At 37.1% G+C, this 15004-nt stretch overlaps 1 protein-coding gene across 1 annotated transcript; it reads left to right on the forward strand.

Moving 5' to 3' along the window:
* Positions 1-1339: 1339 nt before the first annotated feature.
* On the forward strand, positions 1340-10961 carry LOC117828542 (H-2 class I histocompatibility antigen, Q9 alpha chain-like). Its single transcript, XM_034705754.1, has 7 exons — positions 1340-1526; positions 3439-3705; positions 6115-6393; positions 6812-7108; positions 8472-8573; positions 9158-9245; positions 10013-10961. Exons 1-6 carry the CDS (start codon positions 1469-1471, stop codon positions 9226-9228), a joined length of 1074 nt encoding a protein of 357 aa, XP_034561645.1. The 5' UTR covers positions 1340-1468; the 3' UTR covers positions 9229-9245; positions 10013-10961.
* The last annotated feature ends 4043 nt before the right edge of the window (positions 10962-15004 follow it).

Genomic DNA, 15004 nt, shown 5'->3' on the forward strand with positions numbered 1-15004 from the left:
TCACTTGTATTGGAGTAATATTTGACCAGGAGTGTCTTTGACTCCAGTAATGAAGTTGTGTATTTTCTCCACCACAAAGCAAATCCTGTACACTCAAAGTTTCTGTTGATATGTGAATAACACTGAGCCTTCTCCTAGCTTTAACTCAGACTGTATTCCCCCTAAATCTTGTTTTGCATATTTGATGCTGTTAAGTTTTCTATAAATGATCTATTTAATATGTAATCATCTACATATCTGCTGCTTGAATCTAGTTTTGAATCTATTGGTGGCCTCTGTGATGTTTTAGTTGATTTTCTGATCCAGTAAAGAGTAACTCCTTGTCTTTGTATCAACACCAAATATTGTCCACTGGTGATGTTAAATCTGTGTGCCTCTTCTTATCACTTAAATCTCTATCAAATACTAAATCATATGACGTTTGTGTGAGGTCTGCAGTTACATGGTGCTAAAACTAAAGCAAAATGAAAACGGCATCAGGTGTCAACACATCAACAAAAGTGTCACATTTCTCTTGTTGTAGCAGTTTTTAGCGTGCAAAGCTTCAAATTATTACAGGGGCATTTAATCTCTCTTACTGCTTCCACTTTACTGCTTTGGTTGTGGTTTTCAAATTAGAATAGTGATTAAAAATGTTGTTTGATTGTCCTGACAGTATAGGCCTTATCTGTGCTAAGACATATAGGCCTCCACTGACTTGTTAAACACAACACTTTAATTAAGTTTGGAATAAACTGATATGGACTTCCAAAAGATGTGAATGTTGTTATTTTGATACAAACATTTTATGGTATGATTGTGAACAAATGCATTTGAAATATAGGATAATAACAGACCACACTGAGTGCAGTCCATATTAATGTACATCACCTGCATGTTTCAACCTCTGGGGAGAGCAGCTCACCACAGAGGAAACTACACCTTGGATTATTTTCTATATTAGGATCAGGACTGCTTCCAATCCCATAATTTTGCAAATACTCTTGCATTAGAACAAATATTTGAGACAGGTTGGTAATCATAGGATCAAGAATGTATTCCCCTTTGTCAACAAGAGTGATACATGAATATTGCATTTCATTTGATCAGCTGAGGCTGAAATGCTCTTCTTATATATGAAGTGAACAACGATAAGAAACAAGAACAAGTCTGTTTGTTTATTTCTCTTTAGTTGTGTCCAGAGCACTAGAATATGATATATCTCTATACAGCTCTAGCTGTGTCATGTGGTGTTTTTTACTTTCACTTTCATTCATAACCTAAGTCAGTGAGTTTTACCAAGATACAAGTGACGTTGCTGCTCAGATTAATTTCCTATTGGCTGAGAAAGAGGCGAAGTAGTCGCTCCCTCCACTCCTCACCTCATTCCACCCCGAGAGCTCGAGTTGGAAGGAGGTTTACTCTCTGTCTCTGAAGAAATATAGAAAACGTTTTGATTTAATCGAACTTTAAGAAGACCAAGGTCACAATGAAGACTCTGATGATCCTGGCTGCCCTGGGATTAGTCCTACATGAGACGACGGCAGGTGAGTTAAGACAGAAAACAATGCTTCATGTGTTTATAAAGTGTACATATGAGGTCAAGATTCATTGGATAGTATTTGATGTTTATCTCCAGGACTTCATCTTATTGTAGAAATGTTATGAGTAAGCGTTTTATTTCAAGTCAGTAAATCTGTCTGTTCGTGTCGTTTCACCATCATAGTCACAAGACAAGTTCATTTCAGAGAAGGGCTTCAAAATGTGCATTTGTCTCTTTTATTCTAAAAGTCATCTTGAACCATTACTTAGGACAATTCATGGATTATTACAATGAAGGACATTTAATGCCACAAGGCAGCATAACTCAGCAGTGAAGCAGTGACACTCAGAGAAAGAAAGAAAATAGGAAGAAATGCATGAAACAAGCTTTTTTTTTATTATCCCAGACTATAAACAGAGCATTCAGTGTATAAGCTGTGAGGAGACATTCTATTATTAAAAACTGAGTTATTTTAAGTTAAAGTTGTTTAAAAATATATGTTGAAATACTCTGTTTTCTTTCTACTCAACTAATTTAAATATGTGCTCACAGAAACAGACAATAATCAATGTTCACCTCCTTATAATGTCATATTGTTCTTTAGTTCATACTTAGTTTGTTGGTTTGTTTCCATCACATGACTCAACAGTTATTACATTTAATCTATTTACAATATCAGACTGTTTAGTACATCTGTAAGGATTTATCTGCTGATATTAACTTAGAGCAGATATTTTGGTATCTGTGTTTGTTGGACTTAAAGAAACAGGACAGAAAACCAGGTTAGAAGTTCTTTAGAAACAGTGTGTCATTACAGAGTTTGTCCACCAGAGGGCAGTCACGAGTTTATTCTTCAACTGTAAAAAAAAAAACACAAAAACAAGTATTTTAATCTCTGAAGTGATTTGATCTTTGAAACTATCCACATCATTGTTGGCCTCTAAAATCCAGCATTAGCTTTAATTGTTGTTTTGATTAAAAAGGAGCAGATTTATTCCTGGAAGAGTTTCATTTTTGATGTGAGCAGTGCTGCAGATGGTTTTAAAGAGTAGTTTGAAAAAGAGAAAAATGATGAACATGTTCAGGAAGCAGAAAAACAGTTCAGGATTATAAAATGATCAGTGACTCTGCTGATACTTTTTTAAAAGATCTTAAATAAATGTTTTAAATTATGACTAAAATCAGTTCATGGTGTAGGCAATGATTTTAGACTTTATTATCAGTTTGCTTTTAATCCAACATATCAGTGATACTTACAGAAAATGTACTGCTTGAGAAATAGTTCTTAAAATTCAATAATTACACTTTTATAAAAGTACGATACACATTGGTCAAAATATGTCTGTGCTGTTTTATTAAAGATATAACTTGTATGCTAAAAAATGACACTCACAGTTCAATGACAGCAACATAAAAATATATATTTGCTAATAATCGACTTGACTTGAAGACAACAACAGCAATAGAAGAGGAAAACAACCCACCTTTGGTCAGAGGTTTCAAATCGTAAAATAATGAGAGTGTAAACTGTGAATGAATCATAACAACAAATAAAAACTCAACTAACAGGAAACTAAACTGGAGTTTATCTTCAGATTTATAAAATGATGAATTATAAGTGTTGGTAAAAATCTCTTCATGACAGTCAGGTGGAAAACTGCTCGACTGAAATATTTGACTTGTTTGATAATTCATGTCAGAAAAGAAAACTACATTTTCTAAAACACGTTCATCAGGAATATTAGAATAAAGAGGGTTTTTTAGATCTTTAAATGTTATTATTTACTGACTGCACAGAGGTTATAATGTTGTGTTGAAAGTGTGTAAGTCTTTGATTGTGTGTGCTGGATGATAACTTTGTTCAGTGATCAAAAAAGTGATGAATAAAAACTGATGAAAGTATTTTGTCCTTACAGGGACTCACTCTTTGAAGTATTTCTACACCGCGTCTTCTGGAGTCCCAGACTTCCCAGAGTTTGTGACTGTTGGGATGGTTGATGATGCTCAGATGATGTACTATGACAGTAACACCAAGAGAGCAGAACCCAAACTGGACTGGATGAGCAGAGTCTCAGAGGGTGATCCTCAGTACTGGCAGGGGGAGACTCAGATCTCTTTGGGTTCCCAGCAGTGGTTCAAAGCCAGCATTGAAATTGCAAAGCAGCGCTTCAACCAAACTGGAGGTTTGTTCATGTTTTAGTTTCTCCTGATTAAATGTTGTTCATATTTTCAGTCTGTATTTTAGTAAACAGAGTTGTTACCACACACACACACACAGGCACACACACACACACACACACACACACACACACACACAGTAAGTAGTGTGTTTTATTCCCGTAGTTTAAACAGTTTGCTGAAGTCTTTTCTGATCTGAAACAGACTCAACAGAAACATCACTGACACTCAGACTGCTGCCTGCTGCTGTACTGCACTGACTCAGTGTTTCTGTACATCCCATAATAACCTACAGAGATTATTAACCCTTAATCTCCACTTCATCATATCAGAGTAACTCCACTGAACCGCCCACAGTGAGTCGGTCCATGTTAACTCTCTTTTTAGAAAACCTGTTTATCACGGCAGCTCAACAACACACGGCTGATAGAGGAACATTACCGCCTGGTTTCTAAAACTAAGGAGCGGGACCGTAAACGGGACACAGGCTGCTTGTGCCGGGTCCGCACATGAGAGGAGGAGCGGCGTGTTTTAATAGAGCTGCTGACAGGACGACAGGACAAATATCACATTCACATCAGAGGTTTGAAAAGTTGAACAGCCAGACTCTGCTGAACTGACAACACTGTGTTCATGATGTATAACAACAGGACTACAGATTAGATTAGATGAACTTGACTACAGTGTTTCTGTGTCATAATAAACATTTTAAATGAATGTGTTCAGTGTTACTGAGACTAAAGAAGCACTTTAAAGAGTTCTTCTCAGCTGTTTGAGAAGTTGTGATGGACTTATTGAACAGTTGTATTGATATTTACTGGATTAAACCATGTATCAGTTCATTTAAAAACAGACATCACATGATCTATAATCACAAACATAATCAGTCTGAGCTCTAAATATGTGATATAAACATGTTTGATTACATTAACTCTACTGCACTGATATACTGTGTCCATCCCATAATATACATGTGTACATAAATACAGATTACATGAGATTAATTGGAGTTGAGCCCAGTGTTTGTTTGTCATAATGAACTCACAGTGCTGAAAATGAGTTGATCACAGAACATGTGTGGACGAGGATTTTGATCACTGAAGAATCATTTCTGTGTTTTTAATCAGAAATGTTAAACGATGTCTCGCTCCAGTTTGTTTAATCTGATAATAATCTGCTTTAATCTGTAAAGTAAAAAACCTTCAGTGTTATTATGAAGCAGTTTGAAAAGTTCCCCTCAGTCCGTCTTCACATTTTGAAATAAGTTCATGGTTAATCTCTAAACTTAGAAATAACTGGATGATGAAAACAGTCTTTAGTCTCAGCTCTTAATATACAGTAGACACACAGATTAGATTAGATTATCTCCACTGCTCTGTCCTCAGTGTTGGTTGGTCCTCTCAGGCAGCATCAATCAAACATCTGCAGGTGGAAACAGCTGTTGGTTGTGTGGAATGATTGACAGATGGATGGACCAATCAGGACTCACAGACTGCCTCCCAGTCTCCATGATGGTCCTGGTGGTCTCTGTCTTACTGTGAGCAGCTGTAGTAACACACTGCTGAACACTGAGGGCTGAGCAGGAGGAGTCTACACACTGATCCTGGACTCAGACTCTCCTTCAGGGGAAGTTTAAGTTTGTGTGCATGTGTGTCTCTGAGGTGAAGATGTTAAATCATCTGATAAAGTAAGATTGAGCTGTGACCTCACTCTGGTTTACTGAACTCTCTCTCTCTTCCTCTCTACTGCTCCCCTCTCTCTCTCCTTCCTTCTCCGTCTTCATCCCTCTCTTTCTCTCCCTCTCTCTCCCCTGTCTTTACCTCTCTTTCCCCCTCCCTCTAATTCCTTCTCTCTATCTTTCTCCCCCTACGTTTCTCTCTCCACTCTCTGTTTCTCTCATCTGTCTTTTTCTTCCTCCCTCTTCCCCCTCTCATTATCTCTCTGTTTCCCTCTCTCTGCCTTCTCTTTTTCTGTCACCCATCTCTCTCTCTGTCTCCCTCTGTTTCCCACTTTCACTACCTCTTTTTCCCTCTCTCTCTGTTTCCCTCTTTTTTCCTCTTTTTTCCCCTTGCTCGCTCTCTCTCTCTGTCTCTCTCCCTCCCTCTCCTCTATATCCCTCTCCCCCTCCCCCCCTCTCTCTCTCTTTACTTTCCCTCTCTACCTCTCTTTCCCCCTCCTGTCTCTCCTCTCCCTCTCTTTCTCCCCTCTTTTTTCTCCCATCTGTTTTTCTTTCCCTCCCTCCCTCTTCCCCCTCTCTCTCTCCCTCCCTTCCTGTCTCTCCCTCTCTCTTTCTTTTTCCACCGCTCTCTCTTTACCTCTCTCTCTCTCTCTCTCTCTCTCTCTCTCTCTCTCTCTCTCTCTCTCTCTCTCTCTCTCTCTCTCTCTCTCTCCCCTTCTCTCTCTTTCTCTCTCAGGTGTCCATATTCTCCAGTGGATGTACGGCTGTCAGTGGGATGATGAGACTAAAGAGATCAATGGTTTCAGACAGTTTGGTTATGATGGAGGAGACTTCCTAGTGTATGACATGAAGACAATGACTTGGATCGCTCCGAGTCAACAGGCGGTCATCACCAAACAGAAGTGGAATAATATCAAAGCTGATTTAGAGTATTATAAAAACTATATCACCAAGGAGTGTATTGACTGGCTGAAGAAGTATGTGGACTATGGAAAGACCTCTCTGATGAGAACAGGTAAGATCACGTGACCTGATTTTTTTATTATCACAATGTTTATTTAATTGTTTATATTTTTTTACTGTGATATTTCAAAAATGTATCCCATAATTCTCTTTTTCTTATTCTCTCTCTTCACCTGTCTGCTCCCTCTATCTTTTCCTACATTTAGTCTCTTTCTGTAATTTATCGTTTATTTTTATATCTCTGTCCTCTTCTTTCCTTTAGCATCTTTCTCAACCACATCGTCTCTCCAATTCTGTTTTCCCATCAGTTCTTTTTAAATCTAATTTTGTTAGGTTGATTTGCTTTGTTTACATACTGTATACTTTTATTGTGTACCTTCATTTAACAAATGACCATCAATCATGAATTTAACTGTAAAAAACAGGATATAAATGACAAAAACTCTAATCTCCCTCTTTTTGTTCTCCAGACCTCCCCTCAGTGTCTCTCCTCCAGAAGTCTCCTTCCTCTCCAGTCACCTGCCACGCTTCAGGTTTCTACCCAAACAGAGCCGTGATGTTCTGGAGGAAAGATGGAGAGGAGCTTCATGAGGACGTGGAACTTGGAGAGATCGTCCCCAACCCTGACGGATCCTTCCAGATGAGTGTTGACCTGCAGAAACTTCCATCTGGAGACTGGGGGAAGTACGAATGTGTGTTTCAGCTCTCTGGAGTGAAGGAGGACTTTGTCACCGTACTGGACAAAGATGTGATCAGGACCAACCATGGTAAGACTGGAATCAGAAGTGATGAATCCTTAAAATAATTTAAAATACTTTTCCTGATTTAAACTCAAAGTTGTGGTTTAAAGGGATTATTGATGCAGGAAATATTGTTGTCCTTCTTTTTTTTGATCAATACATTAAAACTATCAGTAAGAAAACATACAAAACATACATATACAGACCTCTTCTTTTGTTTACAACCTTTTAAACAGTTTTTAGAAGCATTTTTAGTATTCTAGTGTTTGAATCATCTCAGAAAATATTTCAAATGAAACAAAACTAAAGTGATATTTTTAATAAACCTTTTGAATGTTTAGAGATTCTGTGTTGACTTTTCTACTTTTAAGGACAAGAATACCGTTTTAAAATAACTGGACGGATGGATATATATCTGACAGTAAATCATTAATGATTAGTTTTATGTTCTCAGTTTTCTGGCAGTAAAAAGGAGTTTGATCATGTAGTCAAAGTGTCTCATAGTGCCAAACACTAACCTGGTAAAGAAACCAGCATTCAGCTAAACTCAAACAACACAGCTAGAAAATTAAATCAATCAATCAGTCAGACTTTATTTATAAAGTGCTTTTCATACAAGGACATTATAACACAAAGTGCTGTACATGAAAACAACTTAAAATAGGATACATTTTTAAAAAGCATATATATAAGTATAAAACTATAAGGACCTCCCAGATCCTAATCCTAACCCCAGCCCCGACCCCAAACCCACCCCACAATCCTAAGGTTAAGAACACAATATATGCAACAACAATAATAAGAAGAAGAACAAAATAAATAAATAAATGAAAAATAAAAATGAGTTGCTGAATGAACTGAGGAAACAGTTTCATGATATGTTAATGAGGAAACACTGGAGGAAACATAAGATGTTAAAACTCAACACCAGAAATGAAACTCACCAAAATAAAATACATTTCTAAGATAATAAAACACTAAAATATTAAACCATTTAAAGAAAATAATAAGCTATACTTAAAAAATAAGTAAATAAAATAAAAGTGACTAAAATTTGAACTAGATAAGAGATAAATGAAGTAAGGTGAAATAAAACTGTTATAAGAATAAAACTCAGCTTAAAGCGAGACTAAAAAGGTCGGTCTTGAGTTTCCTTTTAAAAATGTTGATGCTCTGTGCAGCCCTCAGATCTTCAGGTAGGGTGTTTCACAGACGTGGGCCAAAATCATAGATCCAGGTTTTATTCACAGACATGTAGAGATAAAAATAAACATCAACACATTAAAGTGACAGTGTTTATTTACAGGATGATACTCTGGTTTGTAGATGTTCTCCTCTGAACTGCTTCATCTCCACAGATTATAACTGTGTTTTTATTTCTGTTCAACAGTGAATTACACGCCCATGATCATCGGTATCATTGTTGCAGTGGTTCTTCTACTTCTCGCCCTCGCTGCTGTCGTTGGATTCAAGTATTGCAGAGGCAAAAAATGTGAGTCACAAACAGAAACTTTGTCTTGTGTGATTTTCTTCTTCAGACGTTGAGTTTCAGTTTTTATTCAGATTATTAAAGTGAAGCTTTAACAGTGTGTGTCACAATGTGTTCCTAACAGTGAACACTGCATTTGAAAACTCTGTCATAATGATATCATAAGATCACAAATTATCATTCACACGTTGATTATTATCAGATATGCTTCTATTGTTCATGTGGTCTGTTTTACACGTGTCTGCTTGTTAAATACATGTTCTTCTATGTTTGTTAGTGAGAACACACTCCTCAATTTAATGTCTCTGTAACTCTGACCAGCAGTTTACCTTTCATAAACACTCTGAGGTAGTTAGTTTATTGAGGTTAAAGAGTGACGTTTACTGTTTTCAAGCTGTGTTTTGGATAATAGTTTGAACTTCTGTTTGATTTTTGTTCAGGAGACAGTGAGCTGTGTTCGTAGAACAAGATACACGTGTCAATTTAAGATTTAATTTCTGTTAAATAAGTGACTAGAGGAGAGGAGAAAAGATACTCTGATGTTTTGAAGTATGTAAGAAGTAAAATGTCTTTGCTTTGTATTTCAGCCAACTGTGATACAGCTTCTGAAAACAGCTCGGAGCTCAACGAGAAACTGAACCCGGTGCCGACAGCATAAACACACCACCCTGCACTGTGAGTTTCTGTATATGGGACATAAAACGCTGCTTTAACTTTGTTCTCTCTGTTGTTTTTCACTGTCAAACTTCTGTGACACATTTTAGCTGTGAAGACAATCTATGAACGACCTCAACAGAAACAAAAAAGTGTCTTTTGTGAAGTTAATCGAGATCATTGAAGTCAGTAAATTCCTTCAGAAACCTTCACATAAGCAGGTCAGATGAAATGTTAGATTAAAAACTTAAAGCTCCTGTGAGGAACTTTTGACGTTGGCGCCCCCTGTGGACAACATGACACCTCTCATCTCTTGTCTGCTTTAGTCCTGTACATGAGAGAGTCGTGTTTTCAACCAATAAATCTCACCCTGCTTTATTTATCCGTCAAATTTATGACTGATCGACAATCACCTAACGCTGCCAGTGGTTTCGGACGTTAAAAATAACTCTATATAAATAATATATTTTTTGTTCTGATGGTCCTGTTTGCTCTTGTTTGTCATAAAGAGACTTCAGTATTAATTTTAGTCTGTTTCATAACCAGCTAAAAACTCCTCACAGAAGCTTTAATCAATAACCTATAAATAAACAGTGACACATACTCATTAAATAAAGATTAAAACGTCTTCAAGTTCAGGTGAAAGTTTAGTTTACAAAATGTTATCACTGAAATGACTGACTCAAACATATTTCAGGTAAACGTCTGTAAACATGTTGCTCTGTGGAATTAATCTCCAAACATTTATAAGGTTCATTATTTTCATTTTACCTTCTTTCTTTCTTTAGGTTTCTCTCGAGTGAGTGATTCAGTGAGTGAGTGAGTGAGTGAGTGAGTGAGTGAGTGAGTGAGTGAGTGTGCGTGTGAGTGAGTGAGTGAGTGAGTGAGTGAGTGAGTGTGAGTGTGAGTGAGTGAGTGAGTGAGTGAGTGAGTGTGCGTGTGAGTGAGTGAGTGAGTGAGTGAGTGAGTGAGTGAGTGTGTGAGTGAGTGAGTGAGTGAGTGAGTGAGTGTGTGAGTGAGTGAGTGAGTGAGTGAGTGTGTGTGTGTGTTTGTGTGTGTGTGTGTGTGTGTGAGTGAGTGTGAGTGTGTGTGTGTGTGTGTGTGTGTGTGTTTGTGTGTGATTACTGGAGTCCCCCTCTCCCACACTGCAGTTGCTGTAATTCTCAACAAGATGAGGCAGGAGGAAAAGGACGGATGAAGTTTTCATCACACTTGTGTTGATTTGTATAAAATACATTGGGACAAAAATTCAATCTGAGTATTTCACATCTATAAAAATCAAACACTTTGAAAACAGCAGCATCAATTCAAGATGTACCTCCCATCAGTGTAAATAGTCTGTAGTATATAATTGTGTTGGGTTTTGTTTTTAAACTGAAGCAAATAACATCTCATGTCCTTCAGTTGTTTTTGCTAACAAATCAAGAGTGTGTGTTTTAGTTTTATGATGTTTCTCTTTTAACGTGTTTGGAAACATTATCTTCTGATTTTGGCAGAAAGCCTTAAATGACTGTAGGACGTTTGAAACTTCTCATCAAGCGAATCTGAAATCTTGTTTTATAGTTCCTGCTTGTTTTCAGGAACAAGGGACGTTTCCTCTCTAAGTTATAGAAATTGAAGATTCTTTCTCAGAATCACTTCTCGGGTGTGGTAAAGTTAAGTTGTGGTGTTGATCTGCTGTTTCATACTCTTGTTCTGTACATTTTCTTTTTAAATAAAGTCCCTCTCACTCTGACAGTCTGTGTGTTTCTTCATTTCCCTCATTCATATAAACGCTGACACAGTTAAAACTACAGCTGTGTGAACACTGTGGCAACATTTTGTCCTTTCTGCCCTTTGTACTGTAAACTATGTGATCTGTAGTTATTCCTTTTATAAATGGATGACTCACATTGTTTGAAGAAGAGACTTAGAATGACCTCTCAGTAACACCTGCACTGTAATGATATCAAAATACAGAAATAACAGAGGGGTCTTTTTGAGCCTGGTTGAAGGAAACCCTGACTTAGCTGAAACAGTTTCTGAATGAACTCCATGTTCTGATAAATGTCACCTAATTTGTTGCTTCAGTATTTTGATCAATTGTTATCTTTTAGGTGAAGTGTAGAGAAATCAGAGCATAATTATTGTGACAGATTTGAGTTGTGTCTTCTGTTCTAGCTTTAATTTCTTCAGAACACTCAGAGGACAAAATCCACATTTTGCAGCGTTTATGTTTTTGTGTAATTGTAAATTAGACTCTATTTGTATTGCACTTTTCACATAATAACGTAGCACAAAGTGCTTGTCATGAACAAAAAATCATTAACAACAGTATGACCACCCCACCCTCCAATAATCCATATACAAGTTAAAATATGTCTCAAATTAAAGACTCAATAAGATACACATAAAAAGACTGAAATATAAAATAAGTGAGTAAATAGAGTTACTTTAAATAAAACTCAGTTAAAAGCCAGACTAAAAAGGTAGGTGTCAAAACATTGATACTCTGTGCAGCCCTCAGGTCTTCAGGTAGGCTGCTGTAAAGTGCCGGCACAAACACAGACATGATAAAAGTAAAATGAGTAAGATGTGGGATGTCTCCAAATTCATATAATGTCCCTGAAAAACTGTTTTCTCACTCTTCAATGGTAACATGTATTTAGAAACATGAACAGTCCTTTGTTGTGTTTTTGCAGATGTTAACAGGAGGTGAAATGACCTCTTCTGTTGGATTCATGAAGACTTGTTTAAATCTACTTCATTCTTTGTCTTATTGTTTTGTTGTCCAGTAAAACGTATAATTCTGTAGACATCTGGCCCTTTTTAGATCCACACAAGTGTTAACTATCTTTAGTAACAGTCCTGTGATTGTAACTTACACCTGTCTCTCAGAGCCTTCATGAAGGTGGTTCTGACCTGCAGATGTTAGATCATGAAGACAGGAGGGTAAAGGGAAACATCTGTATATAGACTCAAACACACATCATAATTTCTCTTGTTTACACACATCTGCCTCTCTGTGTGTCCTCTGCTGTCTCCCCTCTGTGAACTCTGTCCTTACCTGTCTCATCCTGCTCACCTCTGTCTTCATTCACTTTGGTTCAGTTCAAGTCAATAAGCCTCATCTCTGCTCTCCACACAGCTTCTACACTTTTTCAGGCAGCAGCTGTAAATATTCATTAATACTGCATGTTAGCTTTAACTTTGTCATCAATTCATCCTGCTATTAATGCTTTAGACACGATTGTTAATCATGATAACTCCTAAAATTCTGAATAGACTTTCAAAAGGCATGTGACATCCTCAGGTTATTTCCTGTCAACAGCTCAGGGGAAGACAGTTCTACATCACTATTGCCTCCTCAGCATCACACACAATATGAATCATTAATAACTAAGGTTTGACATTGGCCTCTGGAACTCTCTCCCCCAGGATGTACAAAATTCCACCTCTCCCAACACCTTCAAATCCCGCCTAAAAACTCACCTTTTTCGCCAAGCATACTCACTCCAATCTGTCTCTTTGGGACTGGAATGACTTCCCCTCCCCTTTCATTTTTCTAGTATTGTATCTTTATTCTAATGTATTTATGTATGTATTTACTGTTGAGTGTTGCTTTTATTATTGCTATGTTGTAAGGTGACCTTGGGTGTCCAGAAAGGCGCCTACAAATAAAATGAATGATTATTATTATTTGTATTATTGAGTCAGTAATGTAAGAAACGAGGACAGGACTACAGATTCTGATATCAACTTAAGAATTTCTCTCCCTCACTTTGTTGTTAAAGTATGTTTAAAAAATAATGTGGATGTAGCAGACTGTGTGTATACTGCTCCCGTACATTTAGCATAAACATAACTTTATTATGTGAGATAAATTAAGATTCATCCCATATAAAGTAGACATGGAGCTATGGAGACATAAAAAGTGTGTTGTATCAGGTAATTGTTTTTAATTCTGCTGCAAAGATGGACATTGAGATATTGAGCCTGATTGACTCACTTTTGGAGCCAGCCTCAAGTGGCCACTCAGGGAACTGCAGTTTTTGGCACAGTTGCATCAGCAGCTTGTTTTTTAATTTAACATTTGTTATCAGAAATACAACGTGTTAAAGGTTACAGGGTGTTAGGGTCCTGGCTCAGAGGGGAGACAACATTGAGGGATCAAAAGACCTTCAATCAGCAAATAAAGTTTTATTGTAAAATAATGTCAACAAACAAACAGCAAAGAAAGAGAAGTGACGGCTGCTGCCATGCTGTTGATCCTGACTGCAGTGAGAGAGAGAGAGAGAGAGAGAGAGAGAGAGAGAGAGTGAGAGAGTGATAGATAGAGAGAGAGAGAGAGAGAGAGAGAGGGAGAGAGGGAAAGAAAGAGAGAGGGAGGAGCTTGACACTGCTGTTTGTAGCCAGCCCACAGGTGACAGTGATCAGGAACTGAACAGGTGTGGAGGTCAGAGGTTGCTTCAGGGAGAAAGAAAAAATAAACGCTTTTGCACATAACAAATGTATTTCAATATTTCACCTTATCCTTTAAACCAGTGGTGTCCAAACTTTTTTCAAAGAGGGCCACTTTTGATGTTGTCAGACTGCCTCAGGGCCAGCGGCTCCTACCGAGACTTAGGAATGATAAAAGTTATATATGAAATCTCTATTTAATAACAATTATTTTAATTTTTTTCTCAATAAATCAGTAACTAGGTAGTCCTCAGTTCTCCACAAGCCATGTATACATTAGCAAACTTTATCTTCTGGAGGAAAATGGTCAGACAGTGTGAGAAAAATATTGTATTATTGTTTTTCTATGGCAGAATCACGATCTGGATTTCACCACACTTCTTTTTCATGTTGTTTTTAAGACTTTTCTGACCAGCAGACAACATTTTAAGAACAAAATAATTTTTTTCCTGAGTTTGTTTTAAGTTTAGTTTTATGCACCAAATTTTGCCTTTTCTGCACAATTTCATAATTTTGATCTTGTCTTGTGTCCTCTTTTGTGTCTTCTGAACTTTTAGTGTTCATCAAGAACATTTTCACATCATGACATTAATTTGAAAACCTGTCAACTTTAAGAGTTCTTGTGTTTCTTCTTTATTGCCGTCTTGCAGAATTCTCAGAGCTTTGCCTTCATACAAGTAGTCCATATGAAGCTTTGTGAGACATTTCTGGATTGACTTTAGTTTTGTGTGTGTTCTTGAAAGAAACTACAAATGTATAAATGATTCAGAATGGGATTCATTTTTGTGCTATAAATAACACATTTTAATATGGAAGCTTGGGGCCATAAATAAATGGACCTTGGGCCGCAATTGGCCCCCGGGCCGCACTTTGGACACCCCTGCTTTAAACCCTCATATAACATTGGACATAATTTTTGTAAATCTTCTTTTGACAGTTTTTCTGAGATGTCAGTGTGTCTCTGTTGTGTTGAATACAACATTTCTGTTCCAGACATGTTCTCCAGTCTGTGCGTCAGGTGTTCTGAGTGTTAAGAAGAAGCTGTTTTCATGTGATGAACTATTTTCTTCATGTAAATGTGATTTAAAGATGAAGATAGTTGGATAATCTGGAGCCTTAAATTGTATATTTTATTTCTTGTTTTCTCCCTCAGAATGTTTTTATTGTTCAATGTTCTGTCATCAGAGTCGGGTTGTTTGTAGTTTGGGTACCATTGAGGACATCACAGAGAAAAGCAACATCTTTTTTCAGAGTTTAGACCCTAACTCATAGAAAATAGAGATAAGATTGAGAACAGTCAAAATTCCCTTTTAAGAGTTTTTCAACAATTTAGTTTTTCT

The sequence above is a fragment of the Notolabrus celidotus genome, chromosome 16, assembly GCF_009762535.1.
Source record: "Notolabrus celidotus isolate fNotCel1 chromosome 16, fNotCel1.pri, whole genome shotgun sequence".
NCBI classification, from domain to species: domain Eukaryota; kingdom Metazoa; phylum Chordata; class Actinopteri; order Labriformes; family Labridae; genus Notolabrus; species Notolabrus celidotus.

Excerpts from the sequence above, each read along its gene's own strand:
- LOC117828542 (XM_034705754.1), top strand. The coding sequence starts at position 1,469 with ATGAAGACTCTGATGATCCTGGCTGCCCTGGGATTAGTCCTACATGAG. Across the intron at positions 1,527-3,438 it reads CCTACATGAGACGACGGCAG|GGACTCACTCTTTGAAGTAT; the intron begins GTGAGTTAAGAC and ends TTGTCCTTACAG. Across the intron at positions 6,394-6,811 it reads GACCTCTCTGATGAGAACAG|ACCTCCCCTCAGTGTCTCTC; the intron begins GTAAGATCACGT and ends TTTGTTCTCCAG.